Source organism: Channa argus, chromosome 5 (assembly GCF_033026475.1).
Source record: "Channa argus isolate prfri chromosome 5, Channa argus male v1.0, whole genome shotgun sequence".
In the NCBI taxonomy this organism is placed as follows: Eukaryota; Metazoa; Chordata; class Actinopteri; order Anabantiformes; family Channidae; genus Channa; species Channa argus.
The window spans coordinates 18,255,416-18,278,902 of record NC_090201.1 but is presented as its reverse complement, the minus strand read 5'-3'; the positions used below and the strand labels follow the sequence as shown (position 1 = coordinate 18,278,902).

General features: G+C 38.6%; 1 protein-coding gene across 15 annotated transcripts in view; it reads left to right on the top strand.

Moving 5' to 3' along the window:
* Window positions 1-23,487, top strand: part of atp2b2 (ATPase plasma membrane Ca2+ transporting 2) — a 115,795-nt gene that overhangs the window by 87,368 nt on the left and 4,940 nt on the right. For 9 of the 15 annotated variants that reach the window (XM_067504281.1, XM_067504282.1, XM_067504279.1 and 6 more), the window contains 10 exons: window positions 9,638-9,879; window positions 10,830-11,064; window positions 15,864-16,043; window positions 16,205-16,292; window positions 16,530-16,636; window positions 17,810-18,001; window positions 18,826-19,039; window positions 19,138-19,349; window positions 19,453-19,560; window positions 19,689-19,871. In XM_067504281.1, the coding sequence (XP_067360382.1) occupies window positions 9,638-9,879; window positions 10,830-11,064; window positions 15,864-16,043; window positions 16,205-16,292; window positions 16,530-16,636; window positions 17,810-18,001; window positions 18,826-19,039; window positions 19,138-19,349; window positions 19,453-19,560; window positions 19,689-19,871 (1,761 nt within the window). Of the gene's footprint in view, window positions 1-9,637; window positions 9,880-10,829; window positions 11,065-15,863; window positions 16,044-16,204; window positions 16,293-16,529; window positions 16,637-17,809; window positions 18,002-18,825; window positions 19,040-19,137; window positions 19,350-19,452; window positions 19,561-19,688; window positions 19,872-20,137; window positions 20,301-21,399; window positions 21,590-21,907; window positions 21,958-23,487 lie in introns of those variants that run through there. The other 6 variants (XM_067504291.1, XM_067504285.1, XR_010914418.1 and 3 more) reach the window with 5 other exon arrangements.

Genomic DNA, 23,487 nt, shown 5'->3' with positions numbered 1-23,487 from the left:
CCTCTCCTCTCCTCTCCTCTCACTGCACGATGGGAGTTTGAGTGTGAGCTTAATGTGTAAGTTGTTGTGGAGTGCGTGGAGGTATTGGGTCACACTGTGGGAGAACAAATTCGACACGAGAAAATTACATATGGTTCTCAGATGATTTCACAGAGAGGAGCATTTGGTTCATCAACGGGTCAAGAAAGACCTGACATTAGATGACTTGTTTGTGTCTGTTTGTGCCTTCCACAAATATCACTGTGTCAGGAGTTACCCCTTTCATCCCCAACAAACTGTTGGAAAAAGAGTTTTACCATTTTGGCAAGTTTGCTAGCGGCTTCAAAACGGTGGAACTTAGCTGCAAGAATACCAGACTGCAACACGTTCAGTCTCCGCGGAGACAAGCATTCATGTATCTGAGTGATAGTGCACAAATGTCAGAGGTTTCTTTTCAAGTAAAATTTGAAAAGGCTTTTAAACTAGTTCGGGCAGCATGAAATGTTTTGAATGTGGTGATGTTGACCATAAGCGGTCATTGTATCTGCACAGAGGAGATACTGCGGGCAGGAGTTCAGGTGAACAACAGGCCGCAACTGGTGCTGTCAATAGCGGCCCGCAGGTAGTGTAGCAAGGTGCGAAACAGCCATCCTGCAACCTGAAACAAACCATTGTGACAGAGCTAAAGAAGGGATAAATTACGTGCGGGATAATAGTGATAGTAGGTAATAGCAAAAGGCTTGCAGAGAAGGACAAGAAGTGTGTGGCACTCAGTCAGCAGAGACTGAGAGTCATTTATTTTTACAACGGGTGAACTAAACAGACCTAATACTGAAAATGAAGATGATCAAATGTTAGATGATGTTTCATTGTCAATTTTCTGACATTGTGTCACAGGACAAGCAATGATCATTCATTACAGGAAATTAATGATTTTCTAGATGACACGTTTGGCAGACAGTTTGTATAAAAAAACCCAATGTAGACAGATTCATTCACTCTGTCATGAAACTCATGAAAAGGACTTGGCATGAACAGTTAAGTAAACACAAGAGGTTACGATTGAAAAAAATACTATAAGGGTGGTCCGTCAGTCTTGGAAAGTTCTCACTGTGTTCGGTTTGCTTCTTTCTTCTCTGCAACTTTGAACATAAATGGAGGGAGAAAAACGAGCAGTGTTAACCGAGCCATGCAAAACGGAAAACATAGATGTGCTCTTCTTACAGCAGACGCACAGCTCAGTAGACAATGAGCTAGAATGGGGTATGACTTGGAGAGAGCAGTATTTTCTGAGTCATGGTACCAATCTTAGTGCAGGTGTAGCCGTCATTTTTTCACGGCACCTTATTTTAACTAATATATTAGCATGTGAAATTGAGCAGGGAAGAATTCAGATGGTGCAAGCAACAATTAGAAACATACGTTTCATTTTCATAAATGTGAATGGTCCTAATTCTGGTTCTAAGTGCATGAATTTGTTCATAAACTAAATGATAAACTAAAATGATAAACTTAAACAGTGGGATAACAGCTCAGTGATAGTAGTAGGAGGAGACTTGAAGTCCACTACACCACCTTTAGTTGACAGAAATGCAACACACCCATCGCTAGCCTCCTTTCTGTCTAGTGTTATCATAGAAAATGACTTAACAGATGTTTGGAGGAAACTTCATCAAGCAGTTAGACAATACACATGGGTGAAAGTAAGTGAGGGTAGATTCAGTTCGACCACGTTAGACAGGATTTACATAAATCAGACATACAACAACAGGTTATGAAGTCTATAATGTACCGGTAGGCTTCACAGATCATCATCTAGTAACAGTAGATTTTTCTTTATTAACACAGCAGCAACATTGTCCTTATTGGCATTTTAATGTACTACTGATACATGATAAAGTTATCTGTAGGTCATTCACCGAATCCTAGAATCAATTAAGATAGAGGAAAAAAAATGTTTTGAAAACAGGTTATTGGTGGGATGTGAAAAAGACACAAATCTGATTTTTTTGCCAACGGCACACATCATACGAAGGTTATAGAAAAATATTGCATAGAAGAATTACAAAAAGAAATTGGGATATTGGAAGATAAAATTAATGGAAATGACAAGCGACAGAAACTGGGATAATAAAAGGAAAGCATTAGGTAGGTTCCTATATTAAAAAGCAAAGGGAACATGAATTCCACTATCAAAGACGATAATTCTCCAACTTCTTTCTTTTTTCCCCTGGAAAGAAAAGTGATAGAAAATAATATGATAATGCACGTTCTGACCCATCACAGATGAGGAACTTAGCCATAGATTTTTACACCAGTCTCTTTAGAGCTGAGAACTGTGACTCTAACAGCATAGAGAAGATCTTGGAGGGATTTCCTCGGCTGGAGGAAGCGCAATCGGATTTACTTGAGTCCAACATTTCCTTTGCTGAAAAGTCTGCAGTAGTCCAACAACTGAACTGTGGCTGCTCTTCTGTAATTGATGGACTTCCTTTTATGAGTTTTATGAGTGTTTCTGGACTCTGGGCTGTCCTGACACGCCTACCCAATAAAGGTGATCTTGGTCTGGTGCCATTGCTTTGTACAGACTATAAAAAACTTGCAAAATGTATTTCAAACAGGCTGAATGGAGTGTATGGACACACTTGTTCACTACAGCCAGATGTATTGTTTCCCTAAATGTACAATTATGGACAATATTTGAAGATTAGAATGTTGGACAAAGTGTGAGGGGTTTATTGTAGGAGACTGGAGAAATCAGCAACAGCAAATACTACCAGCTGGGCTGCAGTGGAGCGAAGTGGTTATGAAGTGCTTAGGTGTCTATCCAGGATATGGTAACTTTAAAAAACAAATTGGAAGGGATTGGTTGAAATGATCAGTGCTCAATTGCCTAGATGGACTTGGGTCCATCTAGATAATTATAGGATATAAATGATTTGAATACCTCCTACCATGTAGGTATGTCTAATATGACAGATGTGTGTAAAGGTACACTTTGTGTGCATTTTTGTGTGCACATGCAATGTACTAGTTTTATATGACACACTCAGAGATGTTTGCATGAACAATGTTATTATGTCACATAAACAATGCAAAAAAATTTAAATGTGAAGTGAAAGCTGAAGAACAAAGAAGAGAGTAGAATAACAGCTGATAATCTGGAGCCACTGTTAAGTTTTTGCCACTGGGAATGATGCGTGGTCTCTTGAAATGAGGTCAGTATACTGACAATACTGAATGCTGATTGTCTGCAAAAGACAACCTGGGCAAACTGATGCATTAGGGGTCTGTGTGTGTGCTTGTCTGGATCCATGTGTACATTCTTTTTTTCCTATATATGTTCCTATATATGTTTGCACATAGATACAGTGTGTGACAACTGGGTCCAGTCCCAGTTGTCTTACAGGGGTAGGAGCTTTGTTGTTACCAGTCTGGCTGCCTCTTTGCTCTGGCACTGGATAACTTTGGTTGAACATTCTTGAAGTGCAGAAGAGGTTGGTAAACTTTTTCTGGCGTGGATTTCAGTGGCTCAGATCTGCTGTCCTGTAAATACCAGTGTCAGAAGGAGGCCAGAGACTTATTGATGTCCAGAATCATCTGCCAGCTTTCTACCTGCAGACTGCACAGTGCCAGTTGTACCACAAGCCACAGATGTGGGCAAAAAAAAAAACAATGTGCTTCTCAGAAGGGTGAAAAAACCGTCCTATGACAAGCATCTGTTCCTTCTGTAGCTGTATGGCATAGACTTATCACAAACCTCCTGTTTTTACCAGTCTCTTCTCCATGCATGGAATAAATACTGTGCCAAAGGCTGAAAGAGACTGCTCTCACCTGTATGGTTCAGTATGGGAAGAGTGTTACCACTAGGATCCTCTCCCAGAGGCAGCTGGAAGCCCCTGTACAAACCTCCCATGGAGAAGAGCACTGCGAACCTCCAGGGGCAGCTGGTGCATGGGGCCGTGGCACATATAGACCGAAGAAGCCAAAGTGATTTCTGTGCAGGAAACCTTACAGCATTTATGGCTTAGGTGTCCTAGATTGGTTCTTCTCTTTTCTCTGCTGCAGCAGTGGCTTATTGGTTTGGGAGAAGTGTTGGAGGACAAGGTTTTCATCTTCAGTCCAAAGTATAGGGCTGCACAGCGCAGACATGTCTGTTTGGTTAACTTTTTAATTGGTCGGCCAAAATTGGGCATTTGTCTGTTGGTATAATGTTGGTTAAATACATCGAAAAAAATATTTGGAGAATGAAAGGTTGGTTGTAATAAATTGACAATCTTTAAGATTCACTTGCGAACAATGCCAATACGACCTAATATTTTTGGATATATTTGGCATGTACTCCACTGTATGCATTTATTAATTTGGGAAGTGGAGTTACTAGCAGGTATCCAAGGTCTGTTTCTGCTCTTCATTGCGACTGAACTTGACAAAGGTCTTTTATTCATACTGCAAGGTTTAGATTTTCAAATTTAATTTAAAATAATATGTTTGGAAATGTGTCCCCAGGAAATATAGTTAAAATATCTAATATCTGAATGGCAGAGAAGTTTTCATAGATCTAAAAGTAAGTTTAATCGAAAAGGGCACAACTTTATTTAATGTGACTGAGGTCTGTACACAATATTTGAGCTTTGCTGTACAATGGTAAAAGTAACAACTTCCAAAGCTATAGACTATAAGTTGAAGCCAGATGAGTTTTTAAAACCTGACCTGAAATTTGCCTCAACACCTTCACCCAAACCATAGTGAACCAAAACTGGCACCAAAACTGTGTCAGGTTAGCCACTGTTTAACCTCTGACTAGCTTAATACTAAACTGCAAGCCCTATTGCAAAGTGAATGCCCAAGGTAAACTGCAAGGTTTGCACATCTGTGACAATTCAGTTCAAAGGCAGGGAATAAAAGAAGAAGAAGAAGAAAGTAATAATAGGGCGGTAAATAGCAATTGCGAACCACCACAACTAAAACTACTTAACTGTATACACAGTACAACTTTCTTGTTATTTCTTGTAGACTGATTGTCATTATTCAAAATAAAAACTCAGTGTAAAGAGAACTGGAGTAGTCAGGCAAGTGCAGACTTTATGCTCATATTAATGTGCATAATACTGCATTCAGGCAGTAGTACACCTTCCACCTCCAAATAAACACACATCGTCGACTTCGGGGTTTAAAACAAGATTTTGTTTTAATTTAAAACTAATCTCTTATTTTAGTTTTTTGGACAAACCAAATGTCTGCAGTTGAGGAGACAGGACAGGACAAGAGATGTGAGATAAAAGGGGAAAGAAAAGCCTGGAAGCTGAAGTAGCGGCTAAAAGCAAATGGAAAGGGGGCTAAACTTTGTGGGATGTAGGGAGAGTGAAGCTAAGCAAGGATTAGTGCAAAAAAGGATGAAAGGAAGATGGGCAAATTATGTAAGAAGAGGAGAGAGAAACCACACTCGCGTGACAAGTGTCCTCATCATGGAATGGAAGACCGTACTACTGTCCTCCAGCACGCCTCTAGGCTGGAGCCCAGTTGGCTGATACAGTCATGTGGAAAGAATATTATCCACTCCTACATGCAAACAGGGAATGGGAGGGAAGGCAGAGGAAAGGGGTTTGAATGCCTTTTGGGAAACCGATAGTTTAGGGAGATAAAGTCATCTGGAGTGAGGATGGCAAAGCCATACATAAACAGAGGAGAATAAAATAAAGGAGTGCAATGAGTGTGGGAAGAGGGTGGGGTTGAGTGTGAAAAGAAACGGTAAAAATAGGGACATCGAAGAAAAAGGGAAGGAACAGGAGGTATGGATTAAGGAGAACCCCAGGAGGAATAGGAAATAAAGTTGCCAGCTCTCCCTCTGGCATATGTCCTTGCTGGCGGGTGCACCCAAGGACCAGGGAGAGGGCAGCTGGTCCTCAGCCACGTGCAGGACAGGATGTGCCAACAGTAGCCAAGAGATGCCAGTGTTGGGCATCCCATGCCAGCTACTTTCTTGTGCGTAGTAGAAATCCACGTCAAGCTTATCCTCTGAGGAATCTCTAAAAATTCATTATTATAATGAATAAATAAAAGCAAAAGTTGTCCTGTCTGCCTTTATTTATTTTCTGTTCACTCTGTCTGAGTAGTCAGTAGCTTAAGGAACCACTGTAGTGGCCCAAATCTTAAGATCTTCAAGACCTTATTTATATAACAGAAGGTAGTTTGACGAATGGTGGCTTTGAAAAAGTCAAGCCACTGCAAATAAAAACACATGCAAATAGACGAACCACAAGCAAACTAGGAAAAACATTTCCATCAGTTTAACAACTGAGGCGCAACATTTAGAAAGATAAAACTAAATGCAAAGTGAGAAAAAGCAATTACATTTTAAAACACAGCAAACAGGAAAAAACGGGAATGTTTCCAGGGAACAGAAAAACTAATGAACCCACTGGGACACAATAACATGCTTATGTAAATGATGTTAGAAAATGAGCTGACATACATTTTCCATACATTCTGCTTGTACAGTATCTGCTGTTAACCTCGCAGCATTTCTGCATTTTGTGTTTTCTGACTTTTTTCTAAATAATTTGGCCAAATATGTACCAAATGGCTTTCTATTTAAAAGCTATTTGAATTTATTTTAAAGATAATTTTATTCTAGTAAAAATAATATTTTTTACTAAACATATATTGTGCACAGATGAAGTAATACCTGGGTTGCTGTTTATGTGCTTTAGGTTTCAAACATCTTTTCTTAACTAAAGTTTATCCTGAAAGTATAATACATCCAATATAGGTTTGAGGTTATTTACACGGACTGCATTTAATGGTCTAGCTCGATGTTTTTCTGTTGCTGGGAGGTAAATCTCCCAAACACTTAGCAGACAGTCAGATGAGGCTATTAGTTTCATGCCCTCATTAGCCAACGACAGGCAGTGTCTTCCTGATGTAATCATTGGTCATTAGGAAAAAGCATTAATTCTTTTATTTACCACAAACTCGGTATAAAGTATTTATATTCTTGTCTGTGTCTATGAGACACACAGCCGAACATTAACCAGATATGTCCAATTACTAGGTGAACATGGGCCAGCACTCTGATTGGGTTTTAATGATTAATGAAATTTTAGATGATTATCTCTGACCCTCTCAGCTGGAACCACTGGCACATAGTATAGCATCTCCAGCTGAAGGGACTATGCCTGAGTCTGACTGAATGAATAGCTTCATTGTTTTTACGAAATTGTGGTTTCAGAATATTAAAATGCTTCAGCAAACATTGAAAGCAGATATACTGTATTACTAAAGGAAGCTTTCTGAAACGTTTGCAACATACTTTACTGAATTACTGATTTACTGAAAGCTAAATTACCAAATACACAGAAAAGTTGTAGCTTGATATTGTTGATCATACCTCAAAAGTAAAGTCAATTTTCATTAAGTTGCCCATAACCAAATATTTGCCTCAAATTGTTTTAAAATGTCTACAGCATACGTCACTGTCTATTCTTAGAGGAGCACAGATAGACATGCGATTGAACTCAAGACAGTATGTGTGTCCAACACAGTAGTTACACTATAGATATAATACTGCATTACAGTTTACTGTATATTCAGTAAATGATGTAGATTGGATTCAAAATTGTATGGAAACATAATTCCATACCTTCACCTTCACGAGGCACGCTAACACCATTTTTTAAGCATCGTCCATCAAAAACAACATTAGCTGGTGCAAGTAGTCATCAGGTGGAAAATGTGAGTGCACCAAGCCATTAATGTGATTAACTACACTGCAGATACAACATGTTTCTCAACATACTGCAAGTGCTGAATTGAGAAAAGAACAGTGGGTGAAGTTGAAAATCTTGAAATGTAAAGCTGTCCTTTTCAATCTGATCCTGGTTGGAGGCTTGTTTAGACACAGAACAGCAACCCTGCAGTCTATTTTGGGGGTAAATAGCACAGACTAAAAGTGTCTGCTTAGCAGCAGTGCAGGAGCATTATGTTCTGTGTGCTTTTGAAATACTGTGTGTGTGTGTGTGTGTGTGTGTGTGTGTGTGTGTGTGTGTGTGTGTGTGTACTGTATGTGTGTTGGAGAAATAGAATGTACCTGACAAGCTGTTCTTTTGCTGTGAGTGTAGGTGTCAAGTGTATTGTAAGTACTATATAGAAAGACTCCAGGGAGACTAGCTGTCACTTCAGTACTATCTTATAGGAATCTAAATGAATTAAACATCACATGAACCAACCCAGTGTTGTATGATACTCATTAACAGCATATACTAAAACTCACTTTCTATTTTTTTGCCCATATTTGTCATTATTTACCTGTCACAGTGGGTGAAACGCAAAACATTCCATTTTAAAAAATGAATAATCATACTGTTTATTTATTGCTTTTATTTATTTGTGCAGTTTAGTGGAAAAGAGTGAGTGAATGGGGTACAACCTGGGAAATACTAGTAAATATGGACTGGGAAAGGATGAAAAGGGAAACACAGACAGATTTGAGGACATGTGTGAAGTACGATGAGTGAGAATCCTGTAACAGAGCCAAAGAGTAAGAATTCCCAAGTGGCGGAAAGAGCACCCTCTTTTCCCCAAGTCTCTCTTTCCAAGTGTGCTTTGCCTGGTGTTACCATGGCAACACTGAGTCTTCCTCAAGCTGACCACATGCACACACTTGCACATACAGTAAATAAGTGTGTATGTAACACACACTGTGCACATACTGAAGTCACATGGACAGATCTCACCAGACAACTCACACAACCTACAATAAAAGGCTCTACGCTTTGCTGACACACAGCTCTGAGAAGCACAGAATTGCTCCTTTTCCTGTGCCTCAGAGGTAAACACACCAATCTCTTTTTGATACATTAATCAGCAACAGTTTTGTTATTAAAGTGATTGTTTTTCTAGCAACACTGAGAAATACAATCTAGTTCTTGACTATCTTTATTTTTTATGATTGTAAATTAAATAACTTACAGATTTTTACATTTCAATGAAAGTACTTCTTACAGTCTAATGAAAATAAATACTGTGTTCTAAATACTGTGTTCTTAATAATTCAATAAGCTCTTAAATAAACACTAATGGCCATATCAGAATTTTATTTTATAGTGTGGACACTATTAAAAAAAAAACAAAAAACTAAAAAAAACAGGCCATCATGTGCCATGTTTATCATTTATTAATAATTTAGTCACACAGTTTGAAAACTGAAATACTGTACTGTAAACAAACATGGTCTCACATGTACAATTACACACTGCAAAGGTTTTAGCTGCATGCCTGAAATATAAACATCCGTTTCTGATTCTATGTATCTCCCCACACTGAGCAGCTCTTTTACCTGCTAGGTTAATTATCACTAGCAGCTATTTCAAGCTTTACATTTTTTGCACTGCTGTGAAGTAAAGAAAGTCTCATTCATTTAATAGAATACATGACTTAATGAAGCTGGAGACCCAATTGTCTTTTCTGTAACAGGGTTGGTTTTGTTTTCCATATGAGAAAAAAGCTATATAGCTGTATATATTGAAACAAAAAATTGAAGAATTAGACTAAAGCAAAAACGGTCAAACTGCAATGACCTGCAGATACATAAAAACAAATATATTGGTCTGAAAATAGAACTGAACATCTGACATTCTTTTTTTCTGTCTCTCATCAGCCTCTAGATAAGGAAGGCGGTCTGCCGAAACAGGTGGGAAACAAGACAGAGTGTGGCCTGCTGGGATTGGTCTTAGACCTGAAGCGGGACTACCAGCCAATAAGGAACCAGATTCCAGAGGAGAAACTTTACAAGGTCTACACCTTCAATTCTGTCAGGAAGTCCATGAGCACTGTCATCAAGTTGCCTGATGGGAGTTTCCGCATGTACAGCAAAGGAGCCTCTGAGATCGTCCTCAAAAAGTGAGCCTCCTTCTTTAAGAGGAAGGATTCTGGTGATAGTGATAGCAGCACAGCAATATATTGTATTATTATTGTACAAGAATGTGATTATGTATTTACTAAATGTACCTTTACATTATTGTTTTACCAAATGTACAGTATATTACACAATGTGTTTTACTGCACAAGCTATTTTAAAATTTCTAGGCAGCGAAATTGCAGTGAATTTCACTTAAGATGACACAATTATGACTTTTTATAACACTTTAAAATAATATGAATAAATGAGTAACTGTGGGGCACTTGAAACCTCCACCATCCACTTCATTTAGAAATATGGTTTATATTTAAATCCACCATTTAACCAAACAAAACAATGACATATTGTGGATTTCTTGGCCGCTGCTGTGGATAAAACGCATTTAACAGTAATACTAACACTACATTTGAGGGTCAGTGTGAGGAGTAATACACTTTTTCCTAAACTGACAGATTTTTGAATAATTTTCCATTCATTTGCTTGTTTAAATGAAATTCACTAATTTAATTTGACTGTATGCGAGTACACCTGTTTGTATTCCATTTTTATGTTCATCTGTTTTGCCAATGAAAAATCCATTAACTGTAGCTCAAATATTAATGTCTTTTGGCTGCAATAGTAAAACAGTGGTAGTTGTGTTAATGTGGTCACATGGCCTCTGTTTATCACTTACATGTTTTAAAAGTCTGGTGGAGTTAACTTTCTCTTCCGTACTGTGATATAAAATTAGATTTTCAAACAGTGATAGTGAAGTCATTTTTTTAAGTGGGCTTGGGATTTTATAGTTTCCATAAACAGGTAGTTTGTGTTGTGTTTCACTAGATTATGTGGAACTTGAACTACAAGTTTTGATATTTTCTTTTCTGATAGGAAAAATGTACTGAAGCAGCTGAAAAAAAAAACCTGTAATTTAACACATTTTTAACTGCAGATGCAGCAATATTCTCAACGAGGTGGGTGAGCCGAGAGTTTTCCGTCCACGGGACAAGGACGAGATGGTGAAGAAGGTGATTGAGCCTATGGCTTGTGAAGGCCTGAGAACCATCTGTGTGGCATACCGTGACTTCCCCAGCAATCCTGAGCCCAACTGGGATGACGAAAACAACATCCTCAGTGACCTCACAGCCATCTGTGTCGTTGGGATCGAGGATCCTGTCAGGCCAGAGGTAAGAGAGTGTGAGATATTTTGGTGATAAAATGAGAGAAGTGGATGTTGAGCAGATGGTTTAAATTACCAGCTGTCAGCATTGTCACTTGCAGTATGTGTCCTGGACACTACTGGTCTGTCAGATTGTTTTTATTATCTAAAAGTGCTAATAAATGATGGTGGAAGAATCGGTGTGACACAAATGCCAGACAGTCTATGTACAGTACACATACATTTATGGATTTTAGTTAAAATAGCTTGTTCTTGTCATTACCCATAAAATCACCTCTGTTTACATCAGACATGAACACATATCTGTATAGAATGGAAATATTTAAAGTATGTGTTATTTCAGTGAGGAAAAGTCACCTAAAAACAGTTTTTATTTATTTATATTTACTGACTTGCTTGAGGAAGCACCGTGTCTCTGTATTGATTGTGATGATCAGAATTACGCATTTGAAGCAGCCAGTGAACAAAGCAATGGGACCCTGCTGACTGCACCAGCCTGTCCAATGAGCTGACAGAAGGGGAACATGTGTGATGTGAAAGGCTTGACATTGGGGTGTGTGTAAGATCAATTGCCTCACTTATGAGTGCTTTACTAAATGGTTATGCACACTTCAGACTGGGCCAATCAGCTGTAACCCACTGGAGATTTCTGACCAAAGGTGCACTAATTGGTTTGCATACTGTACACTGATAATATTTGTAACAATGTCTTAGTGTCTGCTCCAGTTACAATGTTACAAAATGTGAATAAATATGCAATATTATGTAGATTATAATTGTTATAAATGTAGGTATTATACTGGGTCCTCAAATGTACAGTGCATCTAGAAAGTATTCACTTAACCGTTTCCCAATTTTATTATGTTACACCCTTATTAAAAAATGTATTAAATTCATTATTTTCCTCAAAATTCTACAAACAATACCTTGAAACGACAACGTGAAAGAAGTTTCTTTGAAATCTTTGCAAATTTGTTAAAAATAAAAAATCACATGTACATAAGTATTCACAGCCTTTGCTTAATACTTTGTTGAAGCACCTTTAGCACCAATTACAGCCTCGAGTCTTTTTGAGCATGATGCTACGAGCTTGGCACAGCAATTTTTGGGCAGTTTCTCCCCTTCTTCTTTGCAGTACCTCTCAGGCTCAATCAGGTTGGATGATGAGTGCACAACCATTTTCAGATCTCTCCAGAGTCTGGGCTCTGGCTGGGCCACTCAAGGACATTCACAGAGTTGTCCAGTGTGGCTTTTACTGAGGAGTGGTTTCCGTCTGCCCACTCTACCACGCAGGCCTCATTGGTGGAGTGTTGCAGAGATGGTTGTTCTTCTGGCAGGTTCTCCTCTCTCCACAGACAAATGCTGGAGCTCTTTCAGAGTGACCATCAGGTTCTTGGTCACCTCCCTGACTAAGGCCCTTCTCTCTCGATCCCTCAGTTTGGCTGGCCCGCTCTAGGAAGAGACCTGGTGGTTCCAAACTTCTTCCATTTCCAGATGATAGAGGCCACTGTGCTCATTGGGACATTCAATGCAGCAGAAATGTTTCTGTACCCTTCCCCAGATCTGTGACTCGATACAATCCTGTCTCTGAGGTCTACAGACAATTCCTTGGAATTTGTGGCTTGGTTTGTGCTCTGACATGCACCGTTAAAGCATACAGAGGTGTATTCTTTTCCAAATCATGTCCAATCAACTGAATTTCCCACAGTTGGACTTTCACATTGTCATTATGGGGTAGTGTTTGTAGAATTTTGAGTAAAATAATGAATTTGATCCATTTAGGAATACTTCTTAATAAAGGAATACTTTATTCCTTCTTAATAAGGAATACTTCCTTACTTCTTAATAAAATGTACTGAAATTTTAATTGCCTAGACCCCTGAACTCTTGTTGCAAAATAAATGCTTATTTTTTAACAGTTGAAAACAACTTGTTTATCAGCAGCCTATTTCTCCCGCACAAAAAAACATTTCCAATGAAAAGACTGTGTTGTGTGAAAAAGAAACCACATCTGTGAACATTAGGGAAACTGACCTCACTTGATGCTCCCGTGCAGGTTCAGGCAAGCAGGAAACTAAAGGACTACTGCATTATTCAACTTCCTCCTTTCATCATTTTTTCCATCCCCCTCCTCACTCTAACAAGGTCTTTTTCTCGGCCTCCACCCATCATGCTTTGTCTTTTCTACGTCGCCCTCTATTTCTACTTCTCTCCGTATTGTAAGTTGATTTTCACATGTCTCTGATTATTCTTTTTCTTTAGATTATTTGCACCTTCCCTTCTTTCTCTCATCATGCCTACTCTTTTTTTCCTGCCTGAATCAGTTATGTAAGCAGCTCAACAGACCTACATAAAAATATACAAAGAGAGAAAGCAGAAAATGGAAACCATGGGCAAACAATCTTCTACCTTAAACAACCAGGAGAGCACAATGTTGTATCACACTGTTTAAAATGTAGTCGTATTTTGTTAACCCCCAAACCTGACAAGCTAATTTGCAGGAAATACATAACAAGCCAAATATGTGCAACACTTTCTGCAAATGCAGTCACATTTATTATCTAATATTTAACTCCTTAGATATCAGTGTGGTCCCTTGTATTGCCATTTCCCTTTTTCTTCCACCAACAGGCTTCACTTAACATCCGACATTTTTAATAACTGATATGAAAAAGCAGCGCACCAAATATTTTGCCAGCTCTATTAGTAAGACTGGCTAATATTGGAAATGAGATGACTTTCCCCTTGGCAAAAAGGTCACACAGAGTGGTAAACATGTTTTTCGTTTGTTTATTAGTCTTTAATTTCCTCTTACAGAATGTGATGTTCTTTTATTTAACAACTGGCTTCTCTGCAGTGTTACCCCCATAGGAACAAGAGAGAAAATAAAAAGAGAGAGAAGCTGAGACAGAAACAGATTCATGTCAGAAGGATGACAGACTTTAGGGGGAGGAAAATGGTGAAAGAGAGAAACAGGAAAATGAGAATGTAACCAGATCTATATTAGAGGCACGAGAGGCTTGTTTTTCAGTCTCACCTGTTAGCCTCCTATCCTTTTCTTCTGATGGGACAGATTGTATTTTTCTTCTTCTCTTCTCTCCGCCTCCTCTTTTGGTGCGGTAACCACCGAACTAGATCAGTGGGAATCAAAAGGAGGGAACAACAGACAGAAGGGATTAAATATAAGTCGAGTGAAGCTTGATAGAGTAATACCAGTGACTTCATGATAGTAGAGAAAGCTGAATGTAATTGCCTGGAATTTACTGTATGTGCATTTAGTGCCCGTTTATGGGGCCTAATCGTGATTTATTAATTTTTTTAGCTTGTGTTTTTTATTTATCTTTCGGTTTTTACCTTCTTACCATATCATTAAGCTTACTGATTTGGTCGCTATTAGGCCTTTAAGTATTTGTGAATAACTTTGAACTTGTTGAGAAATTACAATTTTTTGTTTTTTTTCTATGCCACATCCATAAATACTCTAATTGAAGTAAGGGTGTGTGTTAGTGACTACATGAGTAGTATGTGTTACATACTGCATACAAGGCACAGTGTTCCCACCTAGACCTTTTTGCAGGTCATATTGTTCTCTCTCTGACTTGATTTCCTGTCAAATAATTAATTTTAAAAAATCTCAATTTGTTATAGATTTTTTTATTATTTTACTAATGAAAAGTTACATTTAGAGGGTGTTTTTAAGGAGTAGTTTGACCAGGATTATATGGTGGCCGATGGTAAGAATCCCGAGTCCATAGATTACTCATCTTAAGACTCTCCACTTCTCTCCACCTGTGCTTTATAGTAGGTTGTAACATTTAGCTACAGTGTATCATAATTTTCTTGTATGGCTGATTTTGATATTGCTCATTGTCTTTGGTACAAACTATAAAGAGCCATAAAACTTGAAATTACAATTATGATGCATGTACAGGTGATACAGGTTTTTGTATATAATCTCCATCTTATTTTAATAGGTTTACATTGTAATTATTTAAGTTAGTTAAATCCTTAATGCTCACAAGCATAAACAGCTTGATCTTCATACAACACAGCATGTGTATACATACATCATGCTGGTGGATTCATTTGGTATCACATGTTATTCTCTGCTGCCTGTTTGTGAATGTTTATGAGTATAAGCAATCTCTCGTGTGTATGTGTAATACACAAGGGACACAGTGTCTAGGAGTGTTGAGTGGAAAGTACATGCATGTGTGTGTGTTTGTGTGTTTAAAGGTGAATGTACTGTATATGGAAACTGATGTGAGTTCCTGTTTCTATATGTTCACGTTGTTTTGTTTGGCTTTGGAGAGCAGTGCTCACCCAAATGACCTTTGTCAGGAAGTAAATGTGGTTCTGAATTAATACTCTGCCCTTGCTGGTTGATTCTACCACAAATCAATTTCACCACAGTAATATCTTCCAGTTAATCTACTAGACTGCTCTGTAGAAGGAACAAAGCTCAGATAAAATGTTTCATTATACATCTTGTTAATACAAAAGGGAAAAAGAGCATTTTGCAGAATAAGAACTACCTAATCTCAAGAATAGTTAAGACCAAAGATATATCTAAAAGACAGTAAATATTTTACTTATATTTATCATGTAAACAGCATGATGGTTCCACAAATGCGCGTGTGTCCACTTGGCATAAATAGGCAAAGATTTGCTTTTGAGTTTGCCACATAAACCTGAAGAGTCTAAGTACTGTACGGTGTATCATGTCAGTGTTGTGTTTGTAGCATGTTTTCGCCGTTGACACATGACCAAAACAAAGTATGGACTTCTTTATGTTTCACTTTTCAGGTGCCTGATGCCATTCAGAAATGTCAGCGTGCAGGCATCACAGTCCGCATGGTGACAGGAGACAACATAAACACAGCCAGGGCCATAGCCATTAAGTGTGGTATCATCCATCCTGGAGAGGACTTCCTCTGTATTGATGGCAAAGAGTTCAACAGGAGGATCCGTAATGAGAAAGGAGAGGTATTGTAACTACTGTCAGAGACTAAGCCACACAGTGAGAAGCTAAACCTAAACTACCTGTCCTTCTATTTTTATTTGTGCGTGTGTGTCTGCGTGCATGTGTGTGTGTGTGTGCGTGCATGTGTGCGTGTGTGCATGCAATCTTGCCTATACTTGTCCAGGTGGAGCAGGAGCGTATTGACAAGGTTTGGCCCAAACTCAGAGTTCTTGCCAGATCCTCTCCAACTGACAAACACACGCTTGTCAAAGGTGAATTGATTGCACTATTTCTCTTCTGACCTTGTTGATTTTTCTAACACATACACACATACACACATACACACACACACACACACACACACACACACACACACATACACACACACATACACACAAACACACACATAAATACACATAACTCTAAAAACTTGCAGTTGTGCTGTCTTTTTTTAAAATGCTATATCTGGGGTACGTACTATACTGCATGTGTGTTTGTGTGTTTGACAGGAATCATTGACAGCACCATGGCAGACCAGAGGCAGGTGGTGGCTGTGACAGGAGATGGGACTAATGATGGACCTGCTTTGAAAAAAGCTGATGTGGGCTTTGCCATGGTAAATAATCTTTTTTTGTGTGTCCTTTTCTTTTCAGCTGAAATCCTTGTGAGACTGATCTCAGTCAACATCTGCAGATGTCTCAGGCACTCTGCCTTGTGTAGGTTAGGAGCTCCCCCTAGTGCGTTTCGGAACTCACACAGTTTTCCCACACAGCCCATTCAAACAACAACTTGTGTAGAAATAAATAAAATAAATCATATATTTAAAGATATTTCTGTAATTTCAATTAATTTACACATTCCCTATATTCAGACTCTCATTCCATATATTCAGACTTTGGTACTTTTAGATATTAAAGGTTTGAGGTTTTATACTGAACACTTTAACAAAATTAATAAAATCAATGACCTTACATTTTCTAAATGAGTATGGATTGTTGACTTGAACTACTGTAGCACTGCTGACACTTACTAAATACTTTCTTTCACATTAAATCACAGGATTCAGTGTTAAAACTTTTGTTAGAAGTCTGTCCTGTATAACCATACCTTGTAGGTTATTGCAAATATAAATATTAGACTTGCATCAATTTCAAATGGCATTTGTATGTATATTGTCCACCTGACCTACTTTTTCAAATCAGACAGGCTACTCGCCCTGTACACATACCCGCTGGCAACTAGAAAAGTACCCCCTAACCCTGATTCTTGCTTGAGAACAATTGATGCAAGGTGTTTCCTCATCAACATGTAAATCCACCCATGTGGTCCAAACTACTCTGTTTTTCTTGTGTGCATGTACACATTTGCTCTTTTAAAATGACTTCTTCACAGCCTGATCTGGCGAGACCAAGTGTAATGTCTAATTTAATGGAAAGTGAATACAAAATTGGTCTCCCATGTACCAATTCCTCTTTCTACAGAGAACAACGATGGACTGAACGCTCTGTGAATGTTGTCTGAATGCATCCAGCCACACGTCATGTAAATCACAAAACATTTCATAATATCAGCAATGGTGTCATGTTCATGCCATGAATATGGAGCCTCTTGTCATCAACACATACCCTCACTCCTTAATTTGTTTCTACAACCGGGTTGACTCATGTCCACATCTATATAGTGTTTCTTTTCTATTGGCTACAGAATTAATTCCTAGATTATTGTGTGTAGTACACTGAGAAATATTTTACTATGGTGCAATGACTGTATCATTTATACAATCTTTCAGGGTATTGCTGGTACAGATGTGGCCAAGGAAGCTTCAGATATCATTCTAACCGATGATAACTTCAGCAGCATTGTCAAGGCAGTGATGTGGGGTCGGAACGTCTACGACAGCATCTCCAAGTTTCTTCAGTTCCAATTGACTGTCAATGTTGTGGCTGTCATAGTGGCTTTCACTGGTGCCTGCATCACACAGGTCAGAGAGTGGTGTGTGTTAGTGTGTAAATATGACGTCTTGGTGCTTTAACAATTGCATGATGGATAAAAATGCATAAAAAGACAATTGTCAAGATGATTTAACATTTTAAATTGAATCTTTGTTTTAGGTGAAAAGTACAAATGTTTTGATTGAAAAATAGCAATCACGAGTAGAAGTAAAGAAAGAGTCATAGATGTGTGTTGGATAACAACAGTATGGTCACAGTAAAATCCCTACCTTTCTTTCTAAAGTAATGGTCTGCAATCACTTGCTGTGTTTCACAAGTCCTGACTGACAGTGCTACTCAGAACAAGCACAAACAATATATTGAAGGCCGTTTTTTCTCGAGTCAGTGACAAAGTTAACCACTTGTCAAAAAGAACCTAAATCACTTGTCTGCAGTTTTTCGTAATTAACAATTAACAATGACTGAAATAAGCAGGATAAGCAGACCACTACAAAACAGCAGTAATTCCGTCGTCATCCTCACTACTGAGGGCATTAAAATAAAATATCTTCCTGATTGGTTTTTATTAGCACAACTAGTTTTGTCATTCAAATGCATTTTAAGAACAACATTTACTGAGACAATATTGTCTTTTATTTGAGAAGGTAAGTAATTTCCATTTCCATTTAATCATTTCGCTTTTATCCAAAGTGACTTACAAGTGAGGTACAAGTCAAGCAAAAAATCTAAGTCAAGGAGAAAACATCAAAGCAAAGTCCTATCAGAAGAAGTGTTTACGTTTCATGAGATGTAAGTGCAGTTTTACTTATCTGATATTGGTTTTTCTTTTGCAATTTCTGTTGGGTTGTCCCAGGATTCTCCCCTGAAGGCAGTGCAGATGTTGTGGGTGAACCTGATCATGGATACGTTTGCATCCCTGGCCCTGGCAACAGAGCCTCCTACAGAGTCTCTGCTGAGGAGGAGGCCATATGGTCGCAACAAACCTCTCATCTCCAGCACCATGACAAAGAACATCTTGGGACACGGAGCCTATCAGCTAATTATTATATTTACGCTTCTCTTTGTTGGTATGAATTTTCAATTTAGTTTGCAATGATTTTCAACCATATGGGTGTGTCACAATACAAGATCAAAGTCAAAAATTAAATTTTTTTTTCCTCTGTAGGTGAAAAGATCTTTGATATTGACAGTGGCCGTAATGCACCTCTCCACTCTCCTCCATCTGAGCACTACACCATCATCTTCAACACCTTTGTCATGATGCAGCTCTTCAACGAAATTAATGCTCGAAAAATCCACGGAGAAAGAAATGTGTTTGATGGTATATTCAGGAATCCCATTTTCTGCTCTATTGTTTTTGGCACCTTTGCTGTGCAGGTAAGCCGAAGCTAAAAAAAAAGAAAGGTTGACAGGATGTGTTGTTTTTCTTGTTTTGACTACATATTTTTATGGTGTTTGATTTGTGCTTTGCTTGGTGTAGATTGTGATTGTGCAGTTTGGAGGGAAGCCTTTCAGCTGTCAACCTCTGGAACTGGAAAAATGGATGTGGTGTGTTTTCCTTGGGCTGGGAGAACTTGTCTGGGGACAGGTAACATACAAACTCATCTTTCTCTGTCTTTTTTTCCCATCGTGCTTGTGTTGTTGCTTTCCTTTTAGTTTTATGTTGGCATGTCACATTTGCTGTTGACCCAATTCTCTGTCTTCTCTGCGGATTAGGTGATAGCCACCATACCTAATAGCAAGCTGCGCTTCCTGCGAAGGGCGGGCCAGTTAACCCAGAAGGATGAGTTACCAGAGGAAGACGTTAATGAAGAAAACGAGGAGATCGACCATGCAGAGAGGGAGCTGAGGAGAGGGCAAATTCTCTGGTTCAGAGGACTAAATCGCATTCAGACTCAGGTGAGAACAGTTCAGCCCCCATGTTGAAATGAGCTATTTCATTTCACAGGAACATATTTCTGATTCCTTCTGAGTATCCAGGTATATATGGATGTTAAATTGTTTTACAAAGGGTCTTTTAAAAAAAGACCTTCTTATCATTACGTTTTAATAAGACTTCTAATTTTGTTTATCTAATGAATGCTCCCATGTTTGCATTTCACTTGTAATGTTTTCTGACGTGGCTTTTTGTTTTACTGTCTGTCTTTGTCATATAATGTATCCAGTAGGAAACCCTAAAAGATGGAAAAAGCCGTAAAGTTATTTTACTTCAAGATGACTTAATTCTGTGCTTTCTCATGGTGGAACTTGATTCACGTCTGTGGACCTGTGGAGAATCCATGATCAGTCTTCGGAGTTAAATACAGCTGGAATTAGTTGCTGATCACGGTGACAAACTCTACGGACCATTATCACTGTGATATTTATAACAACTATGCCTGTGTGCTGGATTTCAGTGTTTATTGTTTAACTCCCAAAGTTAACAAAGAGTACAAATACAGTTTTGGTTATAATATAAAATAGAAAACCATGTTTAATTTCAACGTACGAGAAAAGAGTAAGGTATAAAGTTGCATCACAAACTTTGCATTGTAAACACGCATCGCACGTTACAGTCTTATTGAATTATCTTTGACTAGTTATGCACACTTTTCTTGTGTAATGGGAACTAATTAGTGATGGTATAGTATATACGACAGCTAATTTACATGATTAAAAGCAAGACTAGTTATTATCTTCTAATAAGTTTTTAGTTGAAAGGTGCTCTATAATATATTTTTGATGTGGATAGGTGCTGTCAAAGCCTCTGCGACCCAAACCTCTCTGCAGAGAAGAATGGCACATGCAGACTCAGAGAAGGCCAGATCCTAGGGTCACTGTCATTCAATGAACGTGCTGTGGTTTAGAACTCATCGCGCACAGTGGCTTCAAGCGAGTATCATTGCTGGATATTTCACAGCTGACTCACAGGCTAGCAAGCTAACAGAGATGTAGGTGATGGGCTGTGTGGAGCATAGTCGGGCAGCAAAAGTGCAGGATCGGAGAAACAGATTCATTTGCATATACGTCATGTGTGACCACTGGCTCGATTCCCAGAATTGGCAACTTTAGGTAATCGGGTTATCCTTTTCACAATGTGGCTAGAAATATTTGCAACTGTTGCCCCACTGGGTCTCGTTTTTGCAATGCCACTGTGTGCCAAGATATCAGCAGGTTTGTTGAAGAAGACAAAGGTTTACCTTTAGTTCCTGACATAAAAACATAGGAGAAGCGATAAAACAAGATTTTTTCCTTTGTTCTCGTAATTTAGCAAACCACCCATTTAGTTAATGGGATACAGTACCGTGACCTTTAGCTGCATCCCCCATTGTATCATGATTGAGACACACTGTACTTCCTTCACCCAGCCAGTCAACCTGTGTTACCATTTGGTCCTTGTCACTCTGAGCAGCCATTTGTCCTCTCCTGTCCTGCTCTCCTCCCACAGATTGAAGTAGTCAACACCTTCAAGAGTGGCACCTCCTTTCAGGGGGCGGGAGCTCTGAGACGCCAATCATCCACCACCAGCCAGACCCAGGATGTAACCAATGTTTCTAGTCCTAGTCACGTGTCCTTGTCCAATGCCCTTTCCTCTCCTACAAGCACTACTGCTGCTACTGCTCCTCCCACTACTGGCCGTGAGTCAGAACTCGTGTCAGTCTGCTTCTCTGCTCTCTATGCTTCAGGGGTGCCATCCTGTCCTGAACAAAAAGTTAGTCTTCCTCCCACAATCCCAGACTTGTTATTCATAAAACTAATTACTGTGACAGTATCCATTTTGGCGGTTGGCATCTCTGAAGATTAGTCTTGTATTCTTTCTTGCTGTCTGCTTTTTTCATTTCCTCTCTTCTTCTGTCTTTTTTCTGTTCATACTGGTTTTCAAATTCATCTTGATATCTCCTCCCATGCTTGGGTGTAGTGTCCTCTCATTGGTGAATGTGTGTTTGTTTCCCCAGAGTGCTAGGAGCCAAGGACTAAGGGTGATACCCACGGCGTGACATTTCAGGTTGTGAGTTTGTCTCCCTCTGCTCATCCCCCATCCATCCTCACATCTCTCAGTCTTTCCATTTTTTTCATCTTGACAAACATAAACGTGAACTAATTCCAATTAACTCACTAAGGAACTGGGTAAACATTCAAGTATACGTTGCATTGTTGCCTTTTTTCATGTGTGGGTTTGCTACTGAATTTCCGTAAAGCAAAATTTACAGGCTGTAATATGTATTCTGCTCCTGACATAGCCGTGATGATCTGAATATAGAGGAAGCTACAGTGTGTGTGGCACTGGCGTCTTAAAGAACTCTACATTTGCCACCTTGAAACTTTCAAATAAGTATTCATCATAATTAAAATAGTCATCCCAAACGGTGCAGCTAAAATCTACCCATAATGGTGCATTATCTCTATCTAATGCTTTTATCCCCATTATTTTTCCTTTCTCTGTCTCTTTCTCTCTTTTTCTATTTCCTGTCTTGCTATAACCTTTATCTGCTTTATGAAAATCAGTAGTAAGTGTGTATGGACAGGAATGGAGGGAGCAGGAGAAAGACCACAGTGCAGTAATGTACCAGAAATCCATCTCGTCTTGTCGCTTCATATGTCAGTGTAGTTGACTGTCATGTTGCCATAGTTACAGACATAGATCCTCTGCAGCACCAGCAAGTTAAATTCAACCCCACCCTTTTCTGACACCCCATCAGTGTTATGTGTCAGACATCCTGTCACATGCACTCATCCTGACAGGTTCCTCCGTATTTTTTTTTTCTTATCTGTTTTGTCTCCTTATACTCTTCTCCACCATAGTTTTTAAGGAAAAAACTGTTATAATATTTTACAAATATACAAAGATATAGAACACATTTGAGGTGGGCTGGATTACAGACTATTATCCCGAAGTGCTAAATGATAGATAAAGAAACATTTCTGATAACCACTATATTGTCTAAGTAAATTTGATTTGAGGGTCTTGATTGTTGGTTAAACAGAACAAGGAATTTGAGAACTCTATCTTTAGAATTTGAATTATGTGTTTTTTTGTTTGTCAGGCATGTATTGTCTTGTCTAAGAACACGAAATCAGAAAAGTCAGTGGTCATTAATACAAATAATCACTTTTAGTAGAAATGTGTTTTTGCTGATTCATTGTTACACCTTGTATTGTTTGGATATTGGTCACTATTACAAAAACAAATTACTGATGTAAGTACAGCGATGTGATAATCATTTTTAATCCTTTGAATATACACACAAGTTAAGCATTAAGTGATTTACACAGTCTACATCCTGAAGTTGAAATTCCGGAGATGATACTGCACATGTAGGCAGGATTTGCTTTAAACAACCCTCTCATATTTTACTGCCTAAAAAAAACAAACTGAAACACAGACGTGTTTGTGTAGACCCTTATAACTATTTGGGGCCTATACTTGAGTGTTTACTTAGTTGTGCATGGAGTTGAGAACGTGCTTTGACTGTCAGACCTCTGATAATAAAACTTTGGTTTTCATTATTCACTTTCCATGTGTCGTGTCAGCAGT